Source organism: Hippocampus bargibanti, linkage group LG13 (genome assembly GCF_051943395.1).
Source record: "Hippocampus bargibanti isolate YZ-2025 linkage group LG13, ASM5194339v1, whole genome shotgun sequence".
NCBI lineage: Eukaryota > Metazoa > Chordata > Actinopteri > Syngnathiformes > Syngnathidae > Hippocampus > Hippocampus bargibanti.
Window position 1 is genome coordinate 20,347,236 of NC_142746.1, and position 27,939 is coordinate 20,375,174.

Consider the following 27,939-nt stretch of genomic DNA (forward strand, 5'->3'; position numbering starts at 1 on the left):
TCTTTTTTTCCTCGGTGGAGGCCATGATGGAAGCCTGAGTTCAGCTGGAGCTGCTAAAAAGGAAAGATGATTCCACGGGACGGAGCTGTCAAAACAATCTGTGCATATTGCTGATTTTTCTATAGTCTGTATACATCTGAGGTGGAGCCGGTCACTTTTCCCTTCGCCGCGATGTTCTTGATGAGTGCTCGGTAACAATGTTGAATCGCTAAGGAGGGTTTTTTTTTCCGGATCGTAGCGAGCTAGCCTAGCTCCAACCCCCCCTTCTCCTACCCCGTCCGAGTGACTGGATACGTGCTTTTTCCCTCCCCCCCCCCTTCCTTCGGGGGCGACCAGTGACTTTTTTTTCACGCTTCGGACCGAACCCGGGTCTTATTTTGTGGACAACTGCATGTATTTCGCTGGGGAGTATTTGGAAGAGCGACCGCGGGATTGGAAAAGTCGGGCCTTCGCCGAGGAGAAGCCGAGCAAGGCCCGTCTTTATGTTCCAGAGGAAGCCTGTCTAATCCCAACGAGCTCGGCTGGCTAGCCCCGAGGTGGACCCCCCACCCCTTTCCCTTCTCCCCTTACCGATACCCCACCGAACGGAACCGCCGTGTGCCGCCGAACCAACTAAAAGCCTGCTTTCATCAGTTCCACATAATAGACTCCTGTCAGCCGCTGCAATGACTGCCATTATTAAAGAAATTGTCAGCCGGAACAAAAGGAGATACCAGGAGGACGGCTTCGACTTGGATTTAACGTGTATCCTTTTCACCAATGGCTTATTTTAGCGATTCGTAACCATGCATCGGTGCTTATTATAAAACTTACAATGAGAAACGTGAGGGTGGGGGAAGGCTAACGGGGGCTAGCAAGGGGTGGGGGGGTAGCTGGGGCTGTCATCAAGCGTGTTTGAAAGATGGTGGATCTGTCAAAGCGGCGTGCACTCATGTCACCGTCGTATCGCAGCAGGAAATTCCCGTCCTACTGGACATTGTGTGAGCGTGTGTGTGTGTGTGTGTGTGTGTGTGTGTGTGTGTTTAATAAAATGCGAGGGAACTGGTGCTGCATTTTTTGGACGCTCACTGCTTTTATTCTTACCGGATTGGAATTATAACGCATGCGATTCCTGACTGACAAGATACAGTGATACCTCGGTTTACGAACGTTAAATTTATGAAAATTTTACCTTGGCATACAAACTTTACCTTGGCATACAAACTTTTTTCAAACACAGAGCTGCCTCAAAGAGTGATGTGACTTGACGACAAAATGGCAGCCGACTGTTTTTGTCCTCTATTTCCCCGCCCCCAGTCTTCGGTTAAAGCCACGTGATTGGTCAAGAACGCAGGAGTGCAAGAAGGTGGTTTAAACATTAAAGAGACAGTCAGACGACAGTGAGAGTTTCAACTTTGATAGTTCAAAGGCAGAGGTAGACTGCAAGGTTAAAATATCCCATCAATCAGGCTCCACAAATAACCCGCACAAGCCATCTCTACACTTGATGCAAAAAGCTATCAACCCAGCTAAACAGAACACAATTGATCAGGATCAGAAAACCTTTATTTGTCCCACAATGGGGAAATGATGAGGAACTAGATAAAATTATCACAGAGAAAGCACCTACAGGGGATCATTCCTCAACATGGTGAAAGAAGAAGGTTACGTTCATCAAGTGTTTAATGCTGATGAAACCGGCCACTCCATTCCATCAAGCCATCAACCACCATCACAAAGGTAAATAAAACCACTTTATTATACAATACAGTTTATTTCTTTAATTATAATACCATAGCACATTTATTATACATAAAATATGGTATATTTTATGTAGTTTTAAGGCTTAGAAAATTAGAAAGTAGTTTTATGGAGAACTGGGAACAGATTATTCTCATTTTAATGGATTCTTATGGGAAATTATTTTTTGGGATACACACTTTTTGCCTTGCACACTCTGTCTGGGAACCAATTAAGTTCGTAAGCCAAGGTATCACTAATATGAGCGGTAGTTGAGGACATAAGCCAGTGTCTTCTTGTGCCGGTCCTAAGCCTGGATAAATACAGAGGGTTGTGTCAGGAAAGGCATCCGACGTAAATGCTTGTGTACCATTGCAACGGGAGGAAATGCAATTCATTTGTGGTTAAAAAAGTACATTCTGTGCAGTGTTGAAGTAGATGCAAGCACGGTTTATATTCCTGAGCGAATCACTGCAGTATCTTGGACTTGTGTACAGTTTGCACAGATCTGATCAGGTGAATCGAATCAGCAAATATTTAGCATTTTATACCCAATCAGTGATTTGTTCTTAAGAGCTGATTGATCAATGACCTCATCAAAATAAGAGATTTACAACAATCTCATCAGCCAGCGCCGCTCTGTGCTGTCATTGTTAATTAAGCAAGGTTTCTTGGAATATACTGGTGGATTTTTTGTTATTAATTTGATTTGTTTTCAGTTTATTGAATAATAGTCAATATTTGTGAGAGAATTTTTGAGATTTAATTATTTGGGTCTGTTGTAATCGGTCGTACGTATATTTCTTTTTTGTGCTTCAGGAAAAAAAAATCCCTTTGTTTGCTTATTTGGCAGCTTCAAGTAACCTTAACGTCGTGCTCGCCCCGTAGTGGTCGGATAACTATTGTAATAATAATAGTAATAGTAATAATAATAATAATAATAAGAAGACATTTCATTTCTAAGCGCCTTTCAAAACTCTCAAGGTCACTTTACAGTCATAGGACACGTTTTTTCTATGGGTGAGCAGCGGCAGCCACATGCGCCAGCGTTCACTCAACCCTGAATAACTCAAATAGATAGAAAGCTAGCCAGCCAGCCAATAGCTAGCTTATAGATAGCTAGATATTAATAATTATATTAATAAAATTAATACATTTCATTTATAAGCGCCTTTCAAAACTCTCATGGGCACTTTACAGTCATAGGTTAGTTTTCTCTGTGGGTGAGCTGCGGCAGCCACAAGCGCCGACTTTCGCTCAACCCGGAGGTAACTCAAATAGATAGAAAGCTCGCTAATAGCTGGGTAGATAGATAGCTATATGACTAATATTATTGATATATATACTATATAGATAGATATACCATATATACTATTATGATTGAGCGATATAGTTAATAGCTGGCTTGATAGCTATGTAATTAATAACTAGCTAGCTAGACAGCTTTAGAATCAATAGCTAGCGAGATAGCTAATAGATAGCTAATAGGTAGCAAATAGATAGCGAATAAATAAACATAGAGGCAAATAAATCAAGTAATGCGTGCAATAATAATACTGCGCATGTGCACATTATGCTTTTATAAATATAAATATAAATACTGTATGCAGAAACGCTTGATTCGAAAGCCAGCAAAGCCTGATTTTAAATGAATAACGCAGAAAATCACGTTAATGTAATTGTAGCCGCTAATGTCACGATCACACTAAGGAACTAGTCATGACTTTTCACTCTCTCAAGTCGTATCATTTACATTTTCTTCGAATCGGTGGAACCATCCATAATCATTCAATTGTGTGATGAAAGAAGTATTTGGATTATGGTGATTTATGTATTTTTTATAGGGGTTGGTTAAATTCAATAAGTGGAACTATCCATAATAATGAGATTTGTATTCGTGTCCATTCAATGTAAGATCTGAATTTCTTTGAAGTGGTTCTTAGAAAGACTAAAATAGGAATATATCTGGTTTTGACCTTCCGGTCATTTCTACATCCATGAGCATATTTTTGTGCAACTGGCTGGTGCTGCTTCATGCTTGAGAATTTTCCAGTCTTACTATATATATATATATATATATATATACAGTAAAGTCTCGTTATATCGATATTCAAGGGAGTCCGAAAAAATATCGATATAACCGGGACTATCGATATATCCGACCCTGTTTGCATGTAATTTTCTCCGTGCGTGCATAGAAATAGTATCGATATAACCGGGACTATCGATATATCCGATATCGATATAACGAGACTTTACTGTGTATATATATATATATATATATGATTGTTGAGATTTGTGTTGTGGTTATTTGTACATAAATATATGTAGAAATGTATTGGTTGATGCTGCCCCTAGTATTAGCATTGTTGCTAATTTTGCTTGTGAATACAGTAAAACCTCATCTGACGAACGCTTCAGCTCCCGAACTTTTCGCCTCAAGAACATTAAATTCACAAGCAAATAGTCTCTGCTGACGAACTAGTTTTCGGCGGACGAACCAAACAACATGGTCGAACAGCGCTATGATGGCTGATGGACTAGTTTTCGGCGGACCAACCAAACCACGGCGTCCTAGTTCGTCATCCCCTTTCTTTGAGTGCCGATGTGGTTTGTGTTTGATTGACATTTTGGACCATATCGAGTGTACTTTTGCTGTTATGGGACCGAAAAAGACCCCACCACAGGCTAGTTTTAAGCATGAGAAGACATTAAAGAAAATTACGATCGAGCAAAAGAAGGAGATCGTTGAAAAATACAAACGAGGTGTGCGTTTGTGTGACATAGCATCCCAGTACCAGTACGCTAAGTCGACCATTGCTACCATCCTTAAGAACAAGGAAGTTATTAAGCCATCAATGACCATCACAAAGGTAAATAAAATGACTTTATTATGCGGTACAGTTTATTTCTTTAAGTACAATACAATAGCACATTTATTATACATAAAATAACGTATATTTTGTGTCGTTTTAAGGCTTATTTAGTAGAAAAATATGTTTTATGGAGACCTGGGAACGGATTATTCTAATTTTAATGGTTTCTTATGGGAAATAAATGTTCGGAAGACTAACTTTTCGCCTCACACACACACTTTCTGGGAACCAATTGTGTTCGTGAGCTGCGGTATCACTGCATATTGGAGCGCTGGAGGTGTTATGTTGGAAAAATAGATTTTCCAGACTATGTGTGTTAATGTAAAGTCCTTTCACATAGCCCAGAAATCGTATTGAAATTCTTAGAACTGTCAAACTCGGGCTTGTTTTGGCGTTTGATTTCTTCACATTTTAATTTCACGAGTCATAGTAGAACTGTTTGAGGGTTCTGGTTCATTGTGCGTGCCTGTGTTTACTTTTTAGAGTGGCAGAGGCCGCAATCAACCAGTTGTAATGTCTTGCTTGTGCTATTGGGATGTTTGTCCCTTAAAAAGTGAAATTTGACTCCCTTCGGCCTGAAGATACTCAAGTGTTGGCCGTCTGCCTTAGCACACAGTTTGTAAGCGACTTGATGCAGTACTTTTAGGGCCTTTTGGTAAAAAGTACACATTATTACATGGCTTGCGCTTTTTGGATAATTGCCTGAACTCAAAGTAGGCTTACTAATCGATTAATTGATATGTTTGATTGATCCGATCAGTGGTGACTTGTTCGGATTGGACTTCTGGGGGAACTGAGACAACAAACTAAAGTCCAACATGATATGAGCTGGATCCAGGCTATCTGGACAGCAAAATCTCTTCCTCGATGCTTTGCAGTTATCATTTCTGCAAACGAGCAATTTTTATTGCAGTCTCCCGAGTAAAACAAGAAAAATATTGGCGCCATGGTCATGAGGAAGGAGTGCCTAAAAGGCAACGTTCAAAGTGTGGGAAGAAGATAAGAAACGAATGTATCATAAAAAACCGTCGACAATCCCAAACGTGCTATACTCAACAAACGGATGAGACGAATAGAAAGGTGTAAATCATACATGAGCTCACACAATCCGTTAACACACACTGGCTCACAGGTTAGCTAGTTAACTCATTCACTGCCGGGCAGTGTGCAAAAATGTGTCCACTCGAGTGCCAGGGTTCTTGTCATTTTCACTCAAATTGCAGGACCTGGAGAGTATTGATATTTAGGACCACATAAACATTCAATTTACTGTTAGAAACCTTGGACTCTGTTCTTTCATCAGAAAAAAAGAGTTAATTCCTAAGTTATTTGGGTCTGGAGTTATCTGAGCTTGAAATGGGGGCGGTTGTACAAAATACAATACATCCGTATTGATTCATATATAACAACAGCTAAATCTGTAACAAAGCGCTAACATGGACAAAAGGCAAATGCTGCCCCCCCCCTCGTGGAAGGGAAAATATTGCCATAGGTCTGACCAGCGCTTATTCGGCACCCCCGCGCAAGAAAAAAACAAAACCCGAACAAATTCGGGAATGGCGCTCCACGTCACACTTTTCAATTCCCGAATACATTCGGGAATGGAAGCGATTGAGTTAATAGCCAGCCAGTTCTACACCCTTGTCCTATGACACCCACATCACTCACCAGATGAGGCCTCACCATCACCTCACTTGCATTGTCATCGTTAACACAAAATTGATAGTTGTATTTGATTGGTTGTTATCCTGTTGCTGCATTTATCAATAAGTTGACAAAGTGACATTTTTGTTTGCTAACTTTGAGATGATAGTTAGCTTTGCTAATCGGAATCGAGCGCTAGCTAGCTGTCTCTCTTTCTCTCTCGCTCTGTCATATTTATATACAGTAAAGTCTCGTTATATCGATATCGGATATATCGATAGTCCCGGTTATATCGATACTATTTCTATGCACGCACGGAGAAAATTACATGCAAACAGGGTCGGATATATCGATAGTCCCGGTTATATCGATATTTTTTCGGACTCCCTTGAATATCGATATAACGAGACTTTACTGTATATACAGAATATTCATACCAATTCGCATATTTGCCTAAAATCCAGACACCGAATTAATAATAATTCTGTAAATAATGAATCTTAAATGATCCATAATGAATCAATAACACATTTTGGTTGTGTAGCAGTTGCAAACCACGATGATCTGAATTGTCGGTTGAACATTTCATTACTTGACAATGCTTTGTGCTTTAATGTTTAATATCTTCATTTTAAATTGGCAACAGAGGCAGAAATCATTAAAAAAACAGTTTTTTTGTGTGTTTTTTGGGGGGTGGTGGAAGGTGGGAAATATTCAAAAATATTTCTTATGTTGCAATATGTCAAAAAACAGCTTTGTTCCAGCTTTAGCGGTGTTTATAGCACTATCCTATCTAAATCAAGATGTATGTATGGTATTGTATTTTGGACAGCCGCCCCCATTTCAAGCTTAGATAACTCCAGATCCATATACCTTAGGAATTAACTCTTTTTTTTTTTCTGATGAAAATAGAGAGTTTAAGGTTTCTTCTGCTGTTTTGAATGTGTATGTAGTCCTTAAACTCAATATTCTTTGCGTCCTGGAATTTGAGTAATGACAAAAACCCTGGCACTGGAGCGGAGACATTTTTGCACATCGTCTGGCAGTGAATGAGTCCAACCGCGGATAGTGCGGTTGGACTCGAAAAGTTTAGTCCGATGTTAGCTGTGGAAATGTCACGACTCGCTCGCTCTAGTTATTGTTGCCTGTACAGAGCTTGTGGTCAAGGAGGCATGTCCTTTCATATGATGCGGGTGGGTGCTCGTGGGGGGGGGGGCGGGTTCTGGTTGCTACAATGCGGTCCCTGTTATCGTTTTTTTTTTTTTTTTTTTTTTTGGCGGGGCGTCTGAAACAATATCCAGTTATGTAATACACAGTTAAAAGTACGAGTTAAGCAAGTGATCTTGGTTCGGCCCACCGCCTCATTCCTCTTTGCTCTTTTTTTTCTTGTCTACTCCCACTCGAGTTCACCCTCCCCTCTTGCCCCCTTTCCTCTGCCTCCTTTCCTGTCTCTCCACAGCAACCCCCCCACCCACCCTTCAACCATGCTCGCACTCTCTCCTGCTCAGTTGCAGATATGGCGTATGCATAAAACCCAGGCAAGGGTTTAAAAAAGAAGGCGTTCCTAAAATGGCAGATTTTTTTTTTTTTCTTCTCCTACTCGGAGCTTCCGTCAGAGGTTCCCGCATGTTGCATTTCCTCCCAGCTGCACCCCCCAACCCCTTCCTCATCCCACCCACACGAGTCGGCCTCACCTCCCTGTCTCCATTCCTTGGGCTTGAGTTTCTCCCGAGTTAATAAGGATCTGTGCTATGAATCTAATTAAAATAAAAACACTTGGAATCATATACAGTGATACCTCAGCTTACGAACTTAATTGGTTCCCAGAAAGTTTGTCTAAGGCGAAAAGTTTGTCAGTCAAACATTTATTTCCCATAAGAAATCATTAAAAATGTGAATAATCCATTCCCATGTCCCCATAAAACATTTTTTACTAAATAAGCCTTAAACTACACAGAATATACCTTATTTTATGTATAATAAACGTGCTATTTTTCAACAGTAGCCAAAATGGAACTGTATAGTGCCACTTAGCAGTTTTTTTGACAACGATACTAGTGCAGCGTGTTCTACCGGAAACAAATTCCTTGTGTGTTCTACATACTTGGCAATAAAGATGATTCTGATTCTGATTCTATTGGATTGTAATTAAAGAAATAAACACCAATAATGTATAATCAAGTCCTTTTATTTACCTTTGTGATGGCCCTTGATGTAGTTGCCTCTTGATGATATCCGAGTGAAGTTGCCGTGCTTTCTCTGCGATAATACCCTCACTCGCAATGTCCCCTGCTAGCTGCTTTTCGTTAATCCAAATCAACAGACGTTTTTCAACCTCTTCTATTGCCTGAGACCGTTGCTTTGACAACACAGAAACACCCTTAGCCACACGTAGCAATGGTCGATTTAGCATACTGGTACTGAGACGCTTAGCCACACAAACGTTCGTGTTTTTTGATGATCTCCATCTTCTGCTTGGCGTAATTTTCTTTTGTGTCCTCTACGCCTTAACACTAGCCTGTGGCGGGGTCTTTTTCAGTCCCATAATAGCAAAAATACTCCACTCGATAACAAACCACCTCTGCATTCAAAGAAAGGGGGAGGGGTGACAAAAACCAGTCCGCCAGCCACCGTGGCGCTGTGTGGTTTGGTTCGTCCGCCGAAAACTAGTTTGTATGCCAAGATTATATTCTCGCGAATTTAATGTTCGTAAGGCCAAAAGTTCGTGAGCAAAAGCGACTTTATTATACCGTACAGTTTATTTCTTTAATTAGAATACAATAGCACGTTTATTATACGTAAACTAATGTATATTTTGTGTCGTTTTAAGGCTTATTTAGGACAAAATTATGTTTAATGGGGACCTGGGAACGGATTATTCTCATTTCAATGGTTTCTTACGGGAATTAAATGTTCGGCAGACAAACTTTTCGCCTTACATACACTTTCTGGTAACCAATTAAGTTTGTGAGCTAAGGTATCACGGTATCTAATTAAAAACACTTAGCTTCCCTATTTTGGACACCTTAAGTGTGAGAAAAGGTTGCCCTTTTAGTCACTGGTTAAAAGTGTGAAATCCCTCGGCTTTATGGCGAAGAGCAGACTTCGCTTTCAGGTAGGCGGCGGCGGTTGCTTGCGCCAACTCGATTATTCTCCTTTCGCGGCAACCTGACACTGATGTGCTCCTCTTTTTTTTTTTAAGAGCGTATGTGTGTCACTGTATAATTGGCCCTGACGCTTCAACCCCCCCCCCCTTTTTTTTTTTTTTTATCCCTCTGCTGCAGCCCCTTTTCGATGACATCATTCAATTCGGAAAACGGCAGTCGAGATGCACACGAGGCGCTGCCCTTTCTTTCTTTTTCGTCTGCCTGCTGGTTAACTGGCCATTCTATTGGGTATACCTTACTAGCACAAGAATCGGGACCCCCCCTCACCCCATTTTTGCTGTCAAATGAGATTTTCATTGTCAAATGCTTGATAAATATTTGCTGAGTGTGCGTGCATAATGCCAGTGTCCCATTACTGCAGCCCCTTTTATTGGATTTGGATCTGGTGACTGGAGACTCGCTGCCATATTCCAAAAGCTCTTATTCTTATAATTATAGCTACTCTTTGATTGGTCTACGTTTCTGTTGTTTTAAGTGTTTTTAATACAAATAAAAATGATATTTATGATGGAATATGACCTGCTATAGGGCAGATTAGCGATAGACTATGACACATTCAAATTAGGGTTACCTCACCATTTTTCGGAAAGGAAATCAAATAAATCAAGGACCAGCTCTTTATAATAATAATAATAATAATAATAATAATCACCATCCATCATCATCATCATAACAATAATATAACAATAGTAATCATAACAGTAGTAAGAATAATAGTAATAATAACGATTGTAATAATAGTAATAGTAATAATAATAATTTAAAAAATGGTAATGAAAAATGTTAATAAAAAATGATAATACAAATAATAGTAATAATAAAAATAATAAAATAAAAATAATAAGTAAATAACTCTCTGTTTCTTCATAAAAAAAACAGGAAATAAATAACACTGTGTTGCTGTGTCGAGGACCATTTTGTGTTTGGGAGCTTTTTACTGAGCGAGTTGCTTGTTCTGTAGCCACAAAGGGACATACGTCTTCTTGTGCCGGTCCCAAGCCCGAATAAATACAGAGGGTTGTGTCAGGAAGGGCATCTGACGTAAAAGCTTGGCCAAAACAAACATGCGAATCAAACCTCTGAAGATGGAGGACACTGATTTGCTGTGGCGACCCCTTGACGGGAAAAGAAGAAGAATAAAAATAATAAATATAATAAAAAAATAACAATAATTTTATTTTACGTATTTGTTATAATTTTATTTTAAGCGCCTTTCAAAGCTCTCAAGCACACCTTCATTCATCATTTTGAGGTATTGATTGGAAATTGGATTTACTTTTATTAGTCTCGCAGTAGAGAAATTGACATTTCACAGCAGCAAAGTTATGAAAGGAAAGAAAGAAGTAGAAAAACAACATACAGGAGATGCTGGAAAGGCAGCCACTCTCGCAGCGCCATCTTGAAGCCAAAATAACACAAAAAAAACTAAATAATAAATAAGATGACAACACAAAGATAATATGACAACAGAAATAGAGATAATTATTAATATTAATAATTATGACAATATGAAAGAGAGAAACATTGTAAAATTTGAGAAGCATTTGGCGCTCCCTTTTTTTGTGTGTCGTCTCATATTTGCCACAATAGTTATTTTAACGCGGGACACCACTTTAGACATCATGTCATTCACTGGGCCATTTCAATCAGCTTCTTTTGAGTGACAGGCCAGATTTTATTTTAGCTCTTGCTCGGTAACCCGAACAATCTGCCATTGGGGGATTGTCCATTGCCAGGCACGAACGTGGCATCCAGACTCAGATGTTTGTCTGCCTATTTATTTATTTCATTATCTCAACAAAGATGATGTAACCTGACCCGCATCACAGACAGTCTTCCGGCTTTGCTACGCGGCGGCGGACGCTCGTTTATTATGCGCCGCAGTGCCCGGCGCCGCAGTCTGACAAAGAGCGGGCAAAACAGGCGTCGTCAGTGACGGATTCGCGAATCTTGCGTCAGGATCGAAACGTTTGGAAAATTGTGAAAAAAAAAATATGACTCAGATTTGTCGGAACGTCACCAAGAAAATGCCACGTTGAATTGTGGAGATGGTCGGCCATGTCACGGCTTTGCCTCTTGTAGCGCATTGAATGTCATCTCAAAAAAAAAGTTCCACAAACGTGATTTCATACTACAGTGATACCTCGGTTTACGAACCCTTTGGCTTATGAACTTTTTGGTTTAAGAATGTTAAATTTATGAAAATTTTACCTTGGCATACAAACAATTTTTCGGGATACACACGGAGCTGCCTCAATGAGTGAGCCCGTTCTTCTAACAACAAAATGGCAGCCGACTGTTTTAGTCCTCTATTCCCTGCCCCCAGTCTTCGGTTAAAGCCACGTGATTGGTCAAGAACGCAGCAGTGAGGGGAGGTGGTTTAAACATTTAAGTGACAGGCAGACGACTGTGATAGAGTTACTGCAAGGTTAAACGACGTTATTATACGGTTATTATAATTTTTTTTTTATTATAATACCATAGCACATTTATTATACATAAAATAAGATATATTGTGTAATTTTAAGGCTTACAAAATTAGAAAGTAGAAGATTATGTTTTATGGGGACCTGGGAATGGATTATTCTCATTTTAATGGTTTCCTATGGGAAATTTTTTTTTGGGATACATACTTTTCGCCTTACACTCTGTCTGGGAACTAATTAAGTTCGTAAGCCAAGGTATCACTGTACTTTTTTAGCGAAAACAATGCTTGGGTGCAGTCATTTCTTTTTTGTTTACTTTGATACTCAATTTGAAGTTGTCACTCTTGGTCTTGATTGAGTTAAAGAAGCATCAGACCAGATACCAAGTAAAATGGCTGACTTTGTAGTACTTTATTCGAGCTGATGATAAAAGCACCTGGTTAGACCCTCTGATGCCAAAGTCAGTTCTCTTCAAACTTTTGCTGTACAGAAATGCTCCTCTCCATACCTCGTTTATCATAACTGCTTATTTCTGTCAGCAGATTTTTTTTATTTTATTTTATTTTTGTTACCTCTGCCAACCACGAGATAGTTAAGGGGGGGCAAGGTTATGGAAAGCTTTGAATGTATAAAGAAGAATTTTATAGTTCATTCTATATTTGACCGGGAGCCAGTGGAGCTCTTGGAGGACGGGGGTGATTTGGTGAAAGGATGAGGTTCTGGTGATGATCCGGGCTGAAGAATTCTGGACGAGTTGACGTTTGTGGAGAAGTTTCTGAGGGACACCAAAGAGAAGTGAATTGCAATAGTCAATCATGTAAACAGTTTTCCGTATTGACATCATGAGACCAAGACATTTGATTAGCAGTAGCTTCCCATTGCAAAGCTTGAAGTGTGAAAATCAGTGTGAAGTGGTCCGTTTGACTACAGCGAGATTTGTGTCGCCGCATTTTGGTTCTCTTCCGTTTTTGTCTCTTGTAAAATCCGGCGATGAGAAAGTCGCAATCACCTGCCATCCGCATTCTTGCACTCTGTTTGAACTTCCAATTGACTGGCCTTGACCATTCCTTAACGGTTTTGACTGTCTCCCCTTGTCATATATGCCCAGGGGAACCCGGCACGGCGAGTAAAACGTAGGCATGCGAACTGTACTCCAACATGAGATATACGGCGTGTTGCAGCCATGCCGATATAACGTTTACGCTCTAAAACTACACTCGGGGTCACGTAGCGGAGACTCTCCTCTCATGCGCCCACATGTGGTCCTGGCCCAAGCTCGGGCAGGAGCGCAGTTCTTGATGTCCTTTCTCCTCACCGTCAAGGCCATCTGTCACAACATGCCAACACGCGCAGATCAGCATCGAAAGCCGCGCCTGTGATGATACGGCGGTATTGACGCCGATTCGAAACTTTGTCACGGTCTGCTGACCATGTCTGCGTTCGCCGACTCGTGTGCTCTAATTCCTAGCGATGGTGATGTCTCGTTAAATAGCTAAACAAGTAACGCATTGTGTTAAGTCACCGTTTTAAAAGGCTCGGTCGGTGCCCCACAGACTACCGAAATGTTTTTGGTCTTATGACATGAGGCGAAAGGGAAGCGCGGCAATTATTCATCGGAACGACACTTTTAACTCCTTCGGTTGTAAACTCGTTCCCGCTAAATTCTGTCGAGTCAGTGTGCATCTTTCACTCAATCATCTAGCTATCTATTTGCTATCTATTATATCTAGCTGGCTAACTATCTGGCTAGCTATCTATTGGCTGGCTGGCTCTCTAGCTATATATTAGCTATGTAGCTATCTGGCATTGTTCGAAAGTTAATGGCTTCCCACTAAATTCTGTCGAGTCAGCGCGTCGCCCACATCATTCACTCAATCATCTAGCTATCTATTTGCTATCTATTATATCTAGCTGGCTAGCTATCTATTGGCTGGCTGGCTATCTCTTTATCTATATATTAGCTGTGTAGCTATCTGGCGTTGTTCAAACGTTAATGGATTCCCCCTAAATTTTGTCGAGTCTGCGCGTCGCCCACATCATTCACTCAATCATCTAGCTATCTATTTGCAATCTATTATATCTAGCTGGCTAGCTATCTATTGGCTATTTATTGGCTGGCTATCTGACCGGCTGTATATTAGCTATGTAGCTATCTGGCATTGTTCGAACATTAATGGCTTCCCCCTAAATTCTGTCGAGTCAGCGCGTCATCCACATCATTCACTCAATCATCTAGCTATCTATTTGCCCTCTATTATATCTAGCTGGCTAACTATATAACTATCTAGCTATTGGCTGGCTTGCTGGCTATTTCGCTAGCTATATATTAGCTGTGTAGCTATCTGGCGTTGTTCGAACGTTAATGGATTCCCCCTAAATTCTGTCGAGTCTGCGCGCATCATTCAGTCAATCATCGAGCTGTTATATCTTCTATCTATTAGCTATCTGGCTATCTGGCTAGCTATCTATTGGCTGGCTGGCTATCTAGCTAGCTATATATTAGCTATGTAGCTATCTGGCTGGTTAGCTCTCTAGATAGCTATCTGTTGACTATCTATTAGCTGTCTGGCTGGCTGTCTAGCTTTCTATCTATTAGCTGTGTAGCTGTCTAGCTATCTAGCTAGCTATCTGTTGGCTATTTATTTGCTGGCTCGCTAGCTTTCTATCCATTTGAGTCATTTCCGCGTTGAGTGAACGCTGGCGCGTGTGGCTGCCACTGCTCACCCACAAAAAAACTTATCCCGTGACTGTAAAATGACTTTGAGAGTTTTGAAATGTATTATTATTATGCGGTTTTCCTTGACCCCGCCCCGACTGAGCAGATATCTACCCAAACATCATTGCCATGGGCTTTCCAGCCGAGCGACTCGAAGGCGTGTACAGAAACAATATAGACGACGTAGTACGGTGAGTTGCTGCGTTCCTGCTGAAAAATGTTGCCTCTGCCCCCCCTCCCCCCCTCGTTTCCTAACTTTGTGTTCCTTTCTCGTCTCTCTCCCATCAACAGGTTTTTGGATTCGAAGCATAAAAACCATTACAAAATCTACAACCTGTAAGTGTTCCTCATAGTTTATTTTCCGCTTTTTGAGTTTACCCATTCCTGATTTCTAACCGGATATTCGCCTTCCAGCTGCGCAGAAAGACACTACGACGCTGCCAAATTTAACTGCAGAGGTAAGCTGCTTTTTTTTTTTTTCCTCCTTGCCCAATACGCATGCATTTTTCCACAAACGACTCATGACTAGCTAAATTGGAAAATTACGGAAATTTTCATTGTAGGAAACACTTCCATGCGATTGAAAAGGAATTTATGAGTCCAAACCGAAATTAAAGGGTGGCTCTTAATAAAATAAAAAACGCGCATGGAGTCGTGGAAAATGTTTAAAATGTTCGCATTGCGAAAACTATTTTGCATGCAGTGTGTGTTGAATTTATGCGTCTGAACTTCTCAAGCACACTTTTGGAGATACAGTAAAGTCTCGTTATATCGATATCGGATATATCGATAGTCCCGGTTATATCGATACTATTTCTATGCACGCACGGGGAAAATTACATGCAAACAGGGTCGGATATATCGATAGTCCCGGTTATATCGATATTTTTTCGGACTCCCTTGAATATCGATATAACGAGACTTTACTGTACATTCAAGTCAAAGCAACAAAGGTGTCCTCCAAATACAGTGATACCTTGGCTTACGAACTTAATTGGTTCCCAGACAGTGTGTAAGGCGAAAAGTGTGTATCGCAAAAATTAATTTCCCATAGGAAACCATTAAAATGAGAATAATCCGTTCCCAGTTCCCCATAAAACATAATTTTCTACTTTCCAATGTTGTAAGCCTCAAAACTTTTTATTTTATGTATTATAAATGTGCTATGGTATTATAATTAAAGAAATAAACTGTACTGTGTTATAAACTCGTTTTATTTACCTTTGTGATTGTCGTTGATGGCTTGATGGAATGGATAGCTTTTTGTCTCAAAGAGCTCTGGGTTGTACATCTTGGAAGTTGTGATATTGCAACAGCAACAGATGCAAGCAGACACACTAGAAACATCACGAATAGCAATTTGGAATTATTTAATAAGAATTCACAGACAAAATATAATGCACATTAGTCTGTGATTCAGATATATTTAGGCTAGCAGAGAAGGTCTAGCAGGCCCTGACGGCCCAACACTATGACTCAATCGGCAAATCAGCGCTGTCCAAAAAGAATCCACCTGTCATGAATGTTTTCGACCGAATTACCCTCAATTCCCAATTCATCCCAACGGAAAACTTCCAGTTCTGAATCTCTTCCATCGTTAACCTCCCATTGGAAATTATCCTGAAATTTTCCACCCTTTTGCCATTTCACGACTCATTAATCTTGTTAAAATCTCACCAAAATGTCTGCCCGCCCTCCCTCAGTTGCACAGTACCCTTTCGAAGACCACAATCCCCCACAGCTGGAGCTGATCAAGCCGTTCTGCGAAGACCTGGACCAGTGGCTCAGCGAAGACGACAATCATGTAGCGGCCATCCACTGTAAGGCTGGCAAAGGCCGCACCGGGGTGATGATCTGCGCCTATCTCCTCCACCGCCGCAAGTTCCAGGAGGCCCAGGAGGCGCTGGACTTTTACGGCGAGGTCAGGACAAGGGACAAGAAGGTGAGATCCGCTTTCGGGAACATGGCCTGAATGCAGTTTCAACTCTGAATATTCATTTCAAGAATAATTGTACGTTACAGTAATAATAATAATACATTTAGTTTATAAGTCATGGTTCAATGTGCACGTCTGCTACAAGCTAAATTCTATAAGCAAACACGTAGCTGTCGCATCCATTGACGAAAAGAGATTGTCTCACATCTCCTGTCCCACGTAAATCCGCTTCAATTCCAAGCCGTGACAGTTCCACATACACATCGGGGTTCTAAGATTGTCTCACATGTACTGCCCCACGTAAATCCGCTTCAATTCCAAGCCGCGACAGTTCAACATACACATCGGGGTTCTAAGATTGTCTCACATCTACTGCCCCACGTAAATCCGCTTCAATTCCAACCGCGACAGTTCAACATACACATCGGGGTTCTAAGATTGTCTCACATCTACTGTCCCACGTAAATCCGCTTCGATTCCAAGCCACTGCCCATTACAGGCGCAAAAAAAGCAAAATCGGCCCGGAACTGTCCGGCAATGACAGTCAAACTGCACCGACATTCCTACCTATCAAAAACGATGCTGCCGAGAAGAGGCTCGTGGGATCACTTGCTGACGGCTACCTACTCGGGCACCATCTTGGCGTAAAAGGCGCATGTTTTTTAATCTCCTGGAGTAACAGAGCCCAAACTGGCCGTCAGGTGCCTGACATGTTTGCCATCTCTTAACCTAATACTTATTTATTTATGTATTTATTTATTTATTTATTTGCCAGGGAGTGACCATCCCCAGCCAGCGCCGCTACGTCTACTACTACAGCTACCTACTGAAGAACCAGTTGGAGTACAAGCCGGTGGCGCTGCTCTTCCACAAAATGGTGTTCGAGACGTTGCCCATGTTCAGTGGGGGCACCTGCAGTGAGTTTACGCGCGCACGCGTTCGTGTTTCACATTTGGGCGCCGAATATCCGGTCGGTGGGAAGCGTGCGCGCAACTCACATAATGCATGTATCCGGAGTGGAGCTTGTTGTCCTATTTGGTATCAAACTAGAATGCCATATTTGTGGCCTGCTTTTTCTTTTTGAGGCCTTTCCATCCGCTTTTTCTCCTCTTCAAGGTCAACTTGACCTTGAAATAATAATGCCTTTTTGCTAATATTCATGAGAATAAAAATACATTTCATTTATAAGCGCCTTTCAAAACTCTCAAGGTCATTTTACAGTCACAGGAGGAGTTTTTCTGTGGGTGAGCAGCGGCAGCCACACGCGCCAACGTTCAACTCAAACCGGAAGGAACTCAAATAGATAGAAAGCTATCTAGCTAGCTAGCTATAAGATAGCCAATAGATAACTAATATATAACCAGGTAGCTATATAGCTAACAGATAACCAGCGAGAAGGCCAGCCAGATAGCCAGCCAGCCAGCTAGATAGCAAATAGATTGCAAATAGCTAGCTAGCTCGGTAGCCAGGTAGGTAGCTAGCTAGATGGCAAGCCAGATTAGCAAGCTACATAGATATATAGCTAACAGATATCTTGCGAGAAAACTAGTCAGCCAGCCAGCCAGTTTGATAGCTAATAGATAGCAAATATCTAGCTAACTAGGTAGCCATCTATGTAGCTAAATAGCATCTAGATAGCTATCCAGATGACTCGATAGATAGCTGGACAGCGAGATAAATAAAAAGAAGTGAAGAGAGAAAAAAGCTAGCGGAGAACACGTAAAAATATCAGTGGTGGGAAGTAACCAAGTAGAAATACACTATTCTCTTTGCTGTATTAATTGTGTAAGCTAGCTTGCCAGCTAGTAGATACAGTAGCTAATAGATAGCAAACATATAGCTCGCTAGACAGCTATACAGCTAATGATAGCCAGCTGGACAACCAGCCAGCTAATAGATATCCAACAGATAGCTCGCCAGCCAATGGATAGCTAGCCTGATAGCCATATAGCAAATAGCTGGCCATCTAGATAGCTATATAGCTAAGAAATGTCTACCTCGGGAAGCTCCCACATCGAAGCTATACCCGTAATATTAATCAGGGCCAATGTACAGGAGTTATTTTAAAAAATATAGGATGAAATTGATAGCATACTTTCAATTTCAAGTAAGCTAACGCACCGGTTCACATAAATGTGTATGTGACACACTGATACAGTCCTGAAAATTTCAATTTTCCTTGCGTCTTAATTTCGTTACTATGGTTTCTTGATACCAATAGACTGAAGATGATGATTTTTTTTTAATGAACAATGTTTCAGCTGTGTCAACAATATATCATTTTGGGGTTTCATTCGTTTGACATGTATGTCGTCTGCTCTGTTCATGGTGGCAAAGTTAACCCAATTGTATTAACTCGTTCATGTGTACCTCTCACAATTTTGTCTTGTATGTGTGACTGCTGTGGTCCGAAAACTCGTCTGCCAAAAAAAATGTATAATTTGTGGCTTTCTTACTCTTAACTGGATGGATTCCATCTTTTTATTTCTAATCCTTCCTTTTATTTCATGCTTTAATATGAGTGGACCTATTCTGAGCGATATCTGCAACCCATGTTCTCAGTCAACAGAGAGCCATCAAAGAATTTGATTTAGATTGTTTTTAATGATTCTTTGGTGCCAGACAAACCATTATGACATTTATGATTATTTTTTTTGTAACGTTTCCTTTTGAAGTTTTGTGTGCTCTGGCGCAGTCCCTCCCCCGACCCCTGCCTTAAAGGACAACCGACACCGCCGGACAAGTTGTGTCCATAATTTATAAAATCATTTCAAATGACTTCTACTGAGCGCATTTTACAAAGATTCCACCGCATATAGTTATATTTTACTTTTTAAGACTGATGCTGAATATAACAGGAAGTCTTGTTTTCTAGTTGATGCCCTCAGTGACGTCACGGAGGGAACGCCCCTGACCAAGAAAGCGACATACAATGCATTTTGGGTACTTTGTTTGGTCTGAAAACTTCGTGTTGATGGCGAAATTAGAAGGAAAACATAAATAACGCGATGGTGAATTGTTGCGTGTTCCACCAAGACTACTATTTGATACTAGTTGACACAAATTCCCAGCAGACAAATCAGCTTGGGAGCCATCTTGTGCAGTTTCTGCGACGCTACATTGGACTCCTAACAGCTCGAATTGATACGGGAGGACTTCTTTAATCGATTGCCAACATTTATGCTTTCCTCTTCAGAACTATTTGTTTGAATCATATTCATAACTGGATGAGTAACAATAAAGCATCTTCTCCGAATCTAAACTCTCTGATGCCATTGTTTTGATTCTGGAGCAAGGCAGTTTGTGAAGGAGTATCCTGGTGTGATGTCACGAACAAGGGGGCGGGACTTTCTGAATCTGCCCAGTTCCGAGCTCATTTTGTGGCAGTTTTAGGACACTTTAAGTCATTTTTATTGATGTTTTGCATTTGACTGAAAATATCAGCCTGCGTTTTGAGTATTTTAGATGCTATAAAACGTTTTTCTGATGTCAGTTAGGAAACCAAAAAATGGTGTCGGTTGTCCTTTAAGTGTTTTGATCGCGAGCGATTTCCCCTGCCCCATGTAAATACATCCGTAAATATTTGTGTTCACCTCTCTTGTATTTGTACCCTGCCGTGCTCTCGCTGTCAATTGCCCCCCCCCCCCCCTTGCTTTTGGGTGCCGTTTGTGACCACCATCTCCCTTTTTTTCTCCCCCCCTTTCTTAAGGAGACAGTACCGTTAAAAACAGGAGCGAGCCAACCCCTCAGGGCTTCAAGAAAGGGAATTGGCATTGGGGTAAATGAGCTTTTCATCCATGTTATTTCCCATTCCATTCATTTTCTTATACCAGCCCCCAGAGATCCAGCATCCGTAGGCAGGTTGAGGTTTTTTAGCTTGACAGGATACAACCAAGCTATCAGAATAGGGTCCTGCATCTCTGGTTTTGGGTCTTTTCATATGTTAGCATGTTGCTTTTCTTTCTTGATTGTCGGTGCATTTGCATGCGTCCACTCACGTCATAACATATTGGCACGATCGCTCTTCTCGGGCGCTAAAAGCCTCCTTCCTCACGATCAGTTCGCGCCGACTACGTGTGGCGTCCTCACCGCCGCCTCTTTACAGATCCCCAGTTCGTCGTGTATCAACTCAAAGTGAAGATCCACACGTCCAACCCCACCCACACCCGGCGTGAGGAAAAGCACATGTTCTTCGAGTTCCCGCAGCCGCTGCCGGTGTGCGGCGACATCAAGGTGGAGTTCTTCCACAAGCAGAACAAGATGATGAAGAAGGTCAGTGGGTGAATAAAATAGGATTAGAAATTTTTAGTAAAATATGTTCCCATCGAAAATTATTTCTTTTGACATTTAAATGATTTTACACATCACATTTTTGTCAATTTTGTAGGCTTTTTTAAAATCAATTTTATTCACATTTTCTTATTTGTCACTTTATGGCCTTGTTTATGAACTCATTCACTGCCAGACATGTGCAAAAATGTGTCCACTCCAGTGCCAGGGTTTTTGTCATTGTTACTCAAATTCCAGTTCCAACAGAATATTGCGTTTTAGGACTCCATAACCATTCACTGCAGCGTAACAAACCTTAGACTCTCTTCTTTCACCAGAATAAAAAGTTAATTCCTAAATGATATGTGTCTGGAGTTATCTGAGCTTAAAATGTGGACGGCTGACCAAAATGCAATGCAATAAATACAGTAAAGTCTCGTTATATCGATATTCTCGGGAGTCGGAAAAAATATCGATATAACCAGACTATCGATATATCCGATCCTGCCGGCATGTAATTTTCTCCTTGAGTTCATAGAAATAGTATCGTAATAAGCAGTACTATCGATATAACCGATATCGATATAACGAGACTTTACTGTATATACATATTTGTTTATACAGCACTTTAATTACAGCTGAAGCTAGAACAACGTGCTAACATAGAAGAAAGGGAAATGTTGCCCCCTTGTGGAAGGGAAAAACATCACCAGAGGTTTGTGTGCTTTATCGGCACACAAACAAGAAAAAAAACAAAACCCGAAAAAATTCGGGAATGGGGCTCAACGTCATATTTTCAATTCCCGAATAAATTCGTGTATGGTAGTGAATGACTTAAAAAAATGCTAAATGCTATGCTAAAAATGCTCAAATGCGGTGGATTTTTATAACGTCAAAATCATGTCACCCCTGCTTGAATGGACTATTTTCTTCTTGTCCATCCCAGGACAAAATGTTTCACTTCTGGGTGAACACCTTCTTCATCCCCGGCCCCGAGGAAGGCGCGGAGAAGCTGGAGAACGGCGCGGTGAACAACGCCGACAGCCAGCAGGGCGGCGGGAGCGGTGGCAGCCAGGTCCAACAGCAGCCGCCCAGCAGCGTGGAATGCAGGGACGGAAACGTCGGCGGCGGCAGGGACGGCGGCGACAGGGACTACCTCATCCTGACGCTGACCAAAAACGACCTGGATAAGGCGAATAAGGACAAAGCCAACCGCTACTTCTCGCCAAACTTCAAGGTAAACATGGAAAATCCATCAAAAGCGATGTTTCCGATCAATTACTGTGTATAAGGTGCACCCAAAAGCCTTGATTTTCTTCCAAAGATGACCCTGCGCCTTATACGCAGGGGTGCCTTATATGTGAAGTCGTATTGATGCTGAATAATAATAATAATAATAATAATATAATAATAATAACGTATTTCAAGCGCCAAGTTGTGTCCATAATTTGTAAAATAACTTCAAAAGACTTCTACTGAGCGTATTTTAAAAACATTCCATGGCATATAGCTATATTTTACGTTGTAAGACTCACACTGAATATTCAGGAAGTCTCGTTTTCGAGTTGGTGACGTCACTGAAGGAACGCGCCTGAACGAAAAAAAGACACACAATGCATTTTGGGTACTTTGTTTGATCTGAAAACTTTGTGTTGATGGCGAAATTAGAAGGAAAACACATAAATAACGCGATGGTGAATCGTTGTGTGTTGCACCAAGACTACGATTTGATACTACTTGACACAAATTCCCAGCGGACAAATCAGCGCATTTCCAACGGAGCTTTGGCGCCATCTTGTGCATTTTCTGAGACGCTACATTGGAGTCCAGACGCCTCAAAATGACACAGAAGGACTTCTTTAATCGATTGCAAAAATGTATGCTTTCCTCTTCAGAACTATTTGAATCAGATTCATAACTAGATGAGTAACAAGAAAGCATCTTCTGAAAAGAATCTGAACTCCGTGAGCCATTGTTTTGATCTCGAACAAGGCAAGACGTCCTGGTGTGACGTCACGAACAAGGGGGCGGGACCTTCTGAAACTCGCCATCTCTGAGGTCATTTTGAAGTAGTTTTGGGACACTTCAAGTCATTTTTATTGGTGTTTTGCATTTGACTAAAAATATCAGCCTGCGTATTTTAGATGCTATAAAACGTTTTTCTGATTTCAGTTAGGAATCAAAAAAATTGTCGGTTGTTCTTTAATGCTCATGTTTAATGTGAAATGCCATAGACAGACGGGCTAATGGGAATCCGCAGACACCTTGCACTTTTTACAAATTAACCGCAGAGACGGAGCATATATTAAAAGTTTGTTTTCCACAATACTTCCAAGTTACTGATGTCTGTGTGTGTGTCACCCCCCGTCCCCCCTCGCCCTTAGGTGAAGTTGTATTTCACGAAAACCGTGGAGGAGCCTTCGAATTCCGAGGCGAGCACTTCGACATCCGTCACGCCGGACGTCAGCGACAATGAGCCAGACCATTACAGATACTCTGACACCACTGACTCTGATCCGGAAAATGAACCTTTTGACGAAGAGCAGCACACGCAGATCACAAAAGTCTGAACTCTTTTTAAAAGAAGAAACATTTAACGGAAAAAAAAAAAACACACAGAAGAAAATTATACAGCAGAGAGAGAGAGAGAGAGAGAGAGAGGAAAAAAAAGGAGAAAACTTGAATATGAACTTTAAAAGAAGAACCTATTTGTCCCTTACCCTTTCCCCCCCCTCAACCCAGATGGCAATAGAATATCATCATGTCAAAATGCCAATTTTAGGGGGAAAAAAATGAATATCCTGACCAATATATTGTTTTTTTTTATAATTATTTTTGTTTCCCCTTTTGGCACAGCCATCAACCACGTGCAAGGTATTGACACTGTTGCCCGACGGGGAAAAGGTGCTGTAGCTATAAAACAACAACAACAACAACAAATGTGTTTATATCTATATACATACATATATGTATATACATATATATATACACATTCATATATAATGGATTTGTGCGTGTGTGTGTGTGTGTGTGTATGTGTGTGTCGAAGACAATGGAAAGAAAGAGAGAGAGTACCACAATCAGGAGAGACGGGAGTTGAAGTCAAGGACGATCTACTCGGGACAAAGCTGCTCCTTCTCCTGTCCAAACCAAGGCCAGTGCTGCAGTCACTTTTTTTTTTCCTCACTCCCCCCTTCTTCCTCCTTCTCCTTATCTTTTTACTCCTCCTTCTTCTCCTCTTCTTCCTCTTCCTTTACTGTGAATGCTTCTTGTGCTCTTTGCAGGCTGTCTCACGTGACTTTTTTTTTTGGGGGGGGGGGCCTTTGTGCAGTGAAAACTGCATGCGGGCCACGGGTTAAGGGGTGCGGGGGTGGGGGGGTGGGTTTAGAGGGTGGGGGGGGGGGGCAGGGTTTATGAAGAGGCTGTGATGATGTCTAAAAAGCATTGCCATTCCTGTTCCCACTGTGTATACGTTTAAATTATGCAGAACAAGGCATCCCATGTAATTGTTAATGTTTTTTTATCCTAAGATAATAAAAATATAATACACAAAAAAAAAGAAAACACCAAGGGAGATGAGTGTTTGCAATTATGTTCGCTCGACCGTTTCACATTTCGGGTTGACTTGAGCTTTTTTTTTTCTCTATTGAACTTTTAATTGATTTTATTTATTTCATACCTGTCAACTCATATGTTTTCCTTGTATTTTTTTTTTTTATCATAACATGTAATATATGACGTACAGTGATACCTCGGTTTATGAACCCCTTGGCTTAGGAACTTTTCGGTTTGCGAACATTAAATTTATGAAAATTTTACCTTGGCATACGAACTATTTTTCGGGATACACACGGAGCTGCCACAATGAGTCATGTGTCATTAACGAGCCCGTTCTCCTAACAAGAAAATGGCGGTGGGCTTGTTTTGGTCCTCTATTCCCCGCCCCCAGTCGTCGGTTAAAGCCACGTGATTGGTCAAGAACGCAGCAGTGAGGGGATGTGGTTTAAACATTAAAGAGACAGGCAGACGACAGAGAGAGAGTGACAAAATGGATTGAAAACAGTGACATTTGGACTTGTTTCAACTTTGATAGTTCAAAGGCCGAGTGTAGGCTGCAAGGTTAAAATTCCCATCAATCAGGATCCACAAATAACCCGCACAAGCCATCTGTACACTTGATGCAGAAAGCTATCAACCCAGTTAAACATAACACAATTGATGAGGAACTAGGTAAAATTATCGCAGAGAAAGCACCTACAAGGGATCATTCCTCAAGATGGTGAAAGAAGGCTACGTTCCTCAAGTGTTTAATGCTGATGAAACCCGCCACTCCATTCCATCAAGCCATCAACCACCATCACAAAGATCAATAAAACTACTTTATTGTATGGTACAGTTTATTTATTTAATTATAATACCATAGCACATTTATTATACATAAAATATGGTATATTGTGTGTAGTTTTAAGGCTTAGAACATTAGAAAGTAGAAAATTGTGTTTTATGGGGACCTGGGAACTGATTATTCTCATTTTAATGGTGTCCTATGGGAAATTATTTTTTGGGATACACACTTTTCGCCTTACAGACTCTGTCTGGGAACCAATTAAGTTCGTAAGCCAAGGTATCACTGTACCATATTTTCCGGACTATAAGACACACCCACATAAGGCGCTACAGTGGAGGCTGCGGTTACGCAGTACTTCTGGGGGGGGGGGGGGGGTCCATGGCTGTTGACAGTAGTTGCGAGACCTGTTGTGGTTCAATATTACTTCCCATATAAGGCCCAGGGTCATCTTTTAAAGAAAATCAAGGCTTTTTTGAGTACTCCCAAATAATGTTATTCATTATATAATTGCCGTTAGATTTATCAATTAACGAAATTTTACTGTGTCATATTGGGAATTTGCAATTGGTATTTACAAACTTTTTTTTTACTTATAGACTACTAGTCAAATGTAGTTCAGTGTTGTGGGAAAAAAAAGTCTCACAGGATAACCGTAAAACTACAAATTGAAGTTCACGTGACATGAAATGTTATCCCCCGATTTTGTATTTATGGTGTATGTGAAAGCTACCATGGTACACCCCCCCGCCCCCTTTTCCTCCTCTTAAAAGTACAAGCGGGTAGTCGTGGCTCAAATGTAACTTCCTGCGCTTAAAGGTCACGTAACAAAAGGTGGGCGGAGGGGAAACGCAAGTTTTATTATTCGTCAAATTTCGACTAAAAACGCAAATCGTATCGTAACAATAATCATAATAATAATAATAACAACATTTTAAGCACCTTTCAAAGCTCTCAAGTACACTTTACAGTCACAGACAAGCATAGGTACTATAATAAATAAAATCACATACTAATATATATATATATATAATTTATTATTTATTATATAAAATATGATATAATAATCACAACTACAATGCAATAAATAAAATACAATTATAATCTTATTTAATTATTAGAATTAGAATAATAATCCCCACAGACGCAAATGGCATAAAAACAATAGCTTCATATCATATACAATAATGGAATATAATGCATTGAAGCAGAAAGTCAATGTGGTCAATCCTGATACAATTGCATTTTATTTGACATGTGGTATTTATTTATTTATTTTTATTTGTAGATGATCAGAAATTGCAAGATGTCTCCTGTGGGCGTGATCACCAAATACATCAATTCTATGTCCGAGTGGGTATTTTTTTAATCGCTACTGTTTGAAATGTGGTCTTTAATCAATTGTTCCACAGGGATTAAAGTGAATCGGAATCTCCATTTTGGACCCAGATTTTTCTCCGTACACAAGGTAAATTTAAAACATTGCAATTTCTGGTCAAGTCCTATTTTATTTTTTTTAACTCATTTACTGCCAGACGTACACAAATGTGTCCATTCCAGTGCCAGGGTTTTTGTCATTTTCACTCAAATTGCAGGACCCACAGAATATTGAGTTTTAGGACAACATAAACCTATTTGATTAGGAAAAAAAAGTTAATTCCTAAAAAAAAAGTTAATTCCTAAGTTAGATGGGTCTGGAGTTATCTGAGTTTGAAATGAGGGCGGCTGTACAAAAGACAATACATATTGATTTATATTTTTTTAAAACAGCTGAATCTGGCACAAAGCGTTAATATGGACAAAAGGCTAATGCAGCACCTCATGGAAGTGAACAAAAAACAGTCAGAGGTCTGAACAGCACTTTATCGGCACCCACCCCGAACAAATTCCGGAACGGGACTCCATGTCATGCTTTTCAATTCCCGAAAAAATTCGGGAATGGCAGTGAATGAGTTAGCATGCTAATGGGGGGGCGGGACTTTCTGAAAATCCACAATTCGCAGCTCAATTTGTTGCAGTTTTAGCACACTTTAAGTCATTCTTATTGGTGTTTTGCATTTGACTAAAAATATCATACTGCGTGTTTTGGGTATTTTAGATGCTATAAAACGTTTTTCTGATGTCAGTTAAGAAACAAAAAAAGTGACGTTGGTTGTCCGTTAAACTTTATACCATGCTATAAATTCGCTCATGGGATATGCACGGTCCAGTGTGTATCATTCCTAGGCCTTCAGTAGTGCTATGTCTGAATCAATCGGCAGCTGGCACTGTAAAAAAAAAACATTGGTGTAATGTACTACACATCCTGTACTGTACTAGAAGGTATAGTGAATGAGTTAACATTATTTTTTTTTTGGGGGGGGGGGGGGTTGGCTTCACATAAAAACATATCCACCATACGCAGTAATCTTGTGGGTCATAGGGGTGCAGTTTTGGGGGTGGTGTGATGACGAGATGGGGGGGGGGTATCCAAATATGGAGATTTACACATTGTATTATGACCAAAACGAGGGGGGGTGGCAATGTCAGTTGTAGTCTGGCCTACAAAGACGATAAACCCAAGCTGGTAACCCCATTTCCCTTCCATCTGTCGATAGCGCGATCGGCGTACTCGGCAGAACCTGGCAACCCCCATCCCCCTTTTGCACCAACCCCCATCTCCCATCTCCCCATCCCTCGTTTTCCCTCCACGCACAGCTGTGTTGCGTTTGGATTAGTCCGAGAATAAAACAGGAAGTAGAAATTCAACAAAAAAAAGCTTAAACACACATGGAGTACCGCGTACACTCACGCAAGGCTCTTTGTGTAGCAAAAAAAAAAAAGGGGGGGGGGGTCGGCTGT

At 40.8% G+C, this 27,939-nt stretch overlaps 1 protein-coding gene across 2 annotated transcripts; it reads left to right on the forward strand.

Moving 5' to 3' along the window:
* On the forward strand, nucleotides 1-23,406 carry LOC148889673 (phosphatidylinositol 3,4,5-trisphosphate 3-phosphatase and dual-specificity protein phosphatase PTEN). Of its 2 annotated transcripts, XM_089012137.1 has the most exons (10): nucleotides 1-744; nucleotides 14,655-14,739; nucleotides 14,840-14,884; nucleotides 14,963-15,006; nucleotides 16,252-16,490; nucleotides 17,260-17,401; nucleotides 20,194-20,262; nucleotides 20,590-20,756; nucleotides 21,700-21,990; nucleotides 23,138-23,406. In XM_089012137.1, the coding sequence occupies exons 1-10, from the start codon at nucleotides 666-668 to the stop codon at nucleotides 23,321-23,323; spliced, it is 1,347 nt and encodes a 448-aa protein (XP_088868263.1). In that variant the 5' UTR covers nucleotides 1-665; the 3' UTR covers nucleotides 23,324-23,406. The 2 variants fall into 2 exon arrangements, with proteins under 2 accessions (XP_088868263.1, XP_088868264.1); XM_089012138.1 differs by lacking the exon at nucleotides 20,194-20,262.
* Nucleotides 23,407-27,939: the final 4,533 nt, after the last annotated feature.

What these genes read in the sequence shown, in the direction of transcription:
- LOC148889673 (XM_089012137.1), top strand. Translation starts at nt 666, where the DNA reads ATGACTGCCATTATTAAAGAAATTGTCAGCCGGAACAAAAGGAGATAC. An exon ending in GTTCAGTGGGGGCACCTGCA is followed by an intron (nt 17,402 to 20,193) that starts GTGAGTTTACGC and finishes CCCTTTCTTAAG; the next exon opens with GAGACAGTACCGTTAAAAAC. An exon ending in ACTTCTCGCCAAACTTCAAG is followed by an intron (nt 21,991 to 23,137) that starts GTAAACATGGAA and finishes CCTCGCCCTTAG; the next exon opens with GTGAAGTTGTATTTCACGAA.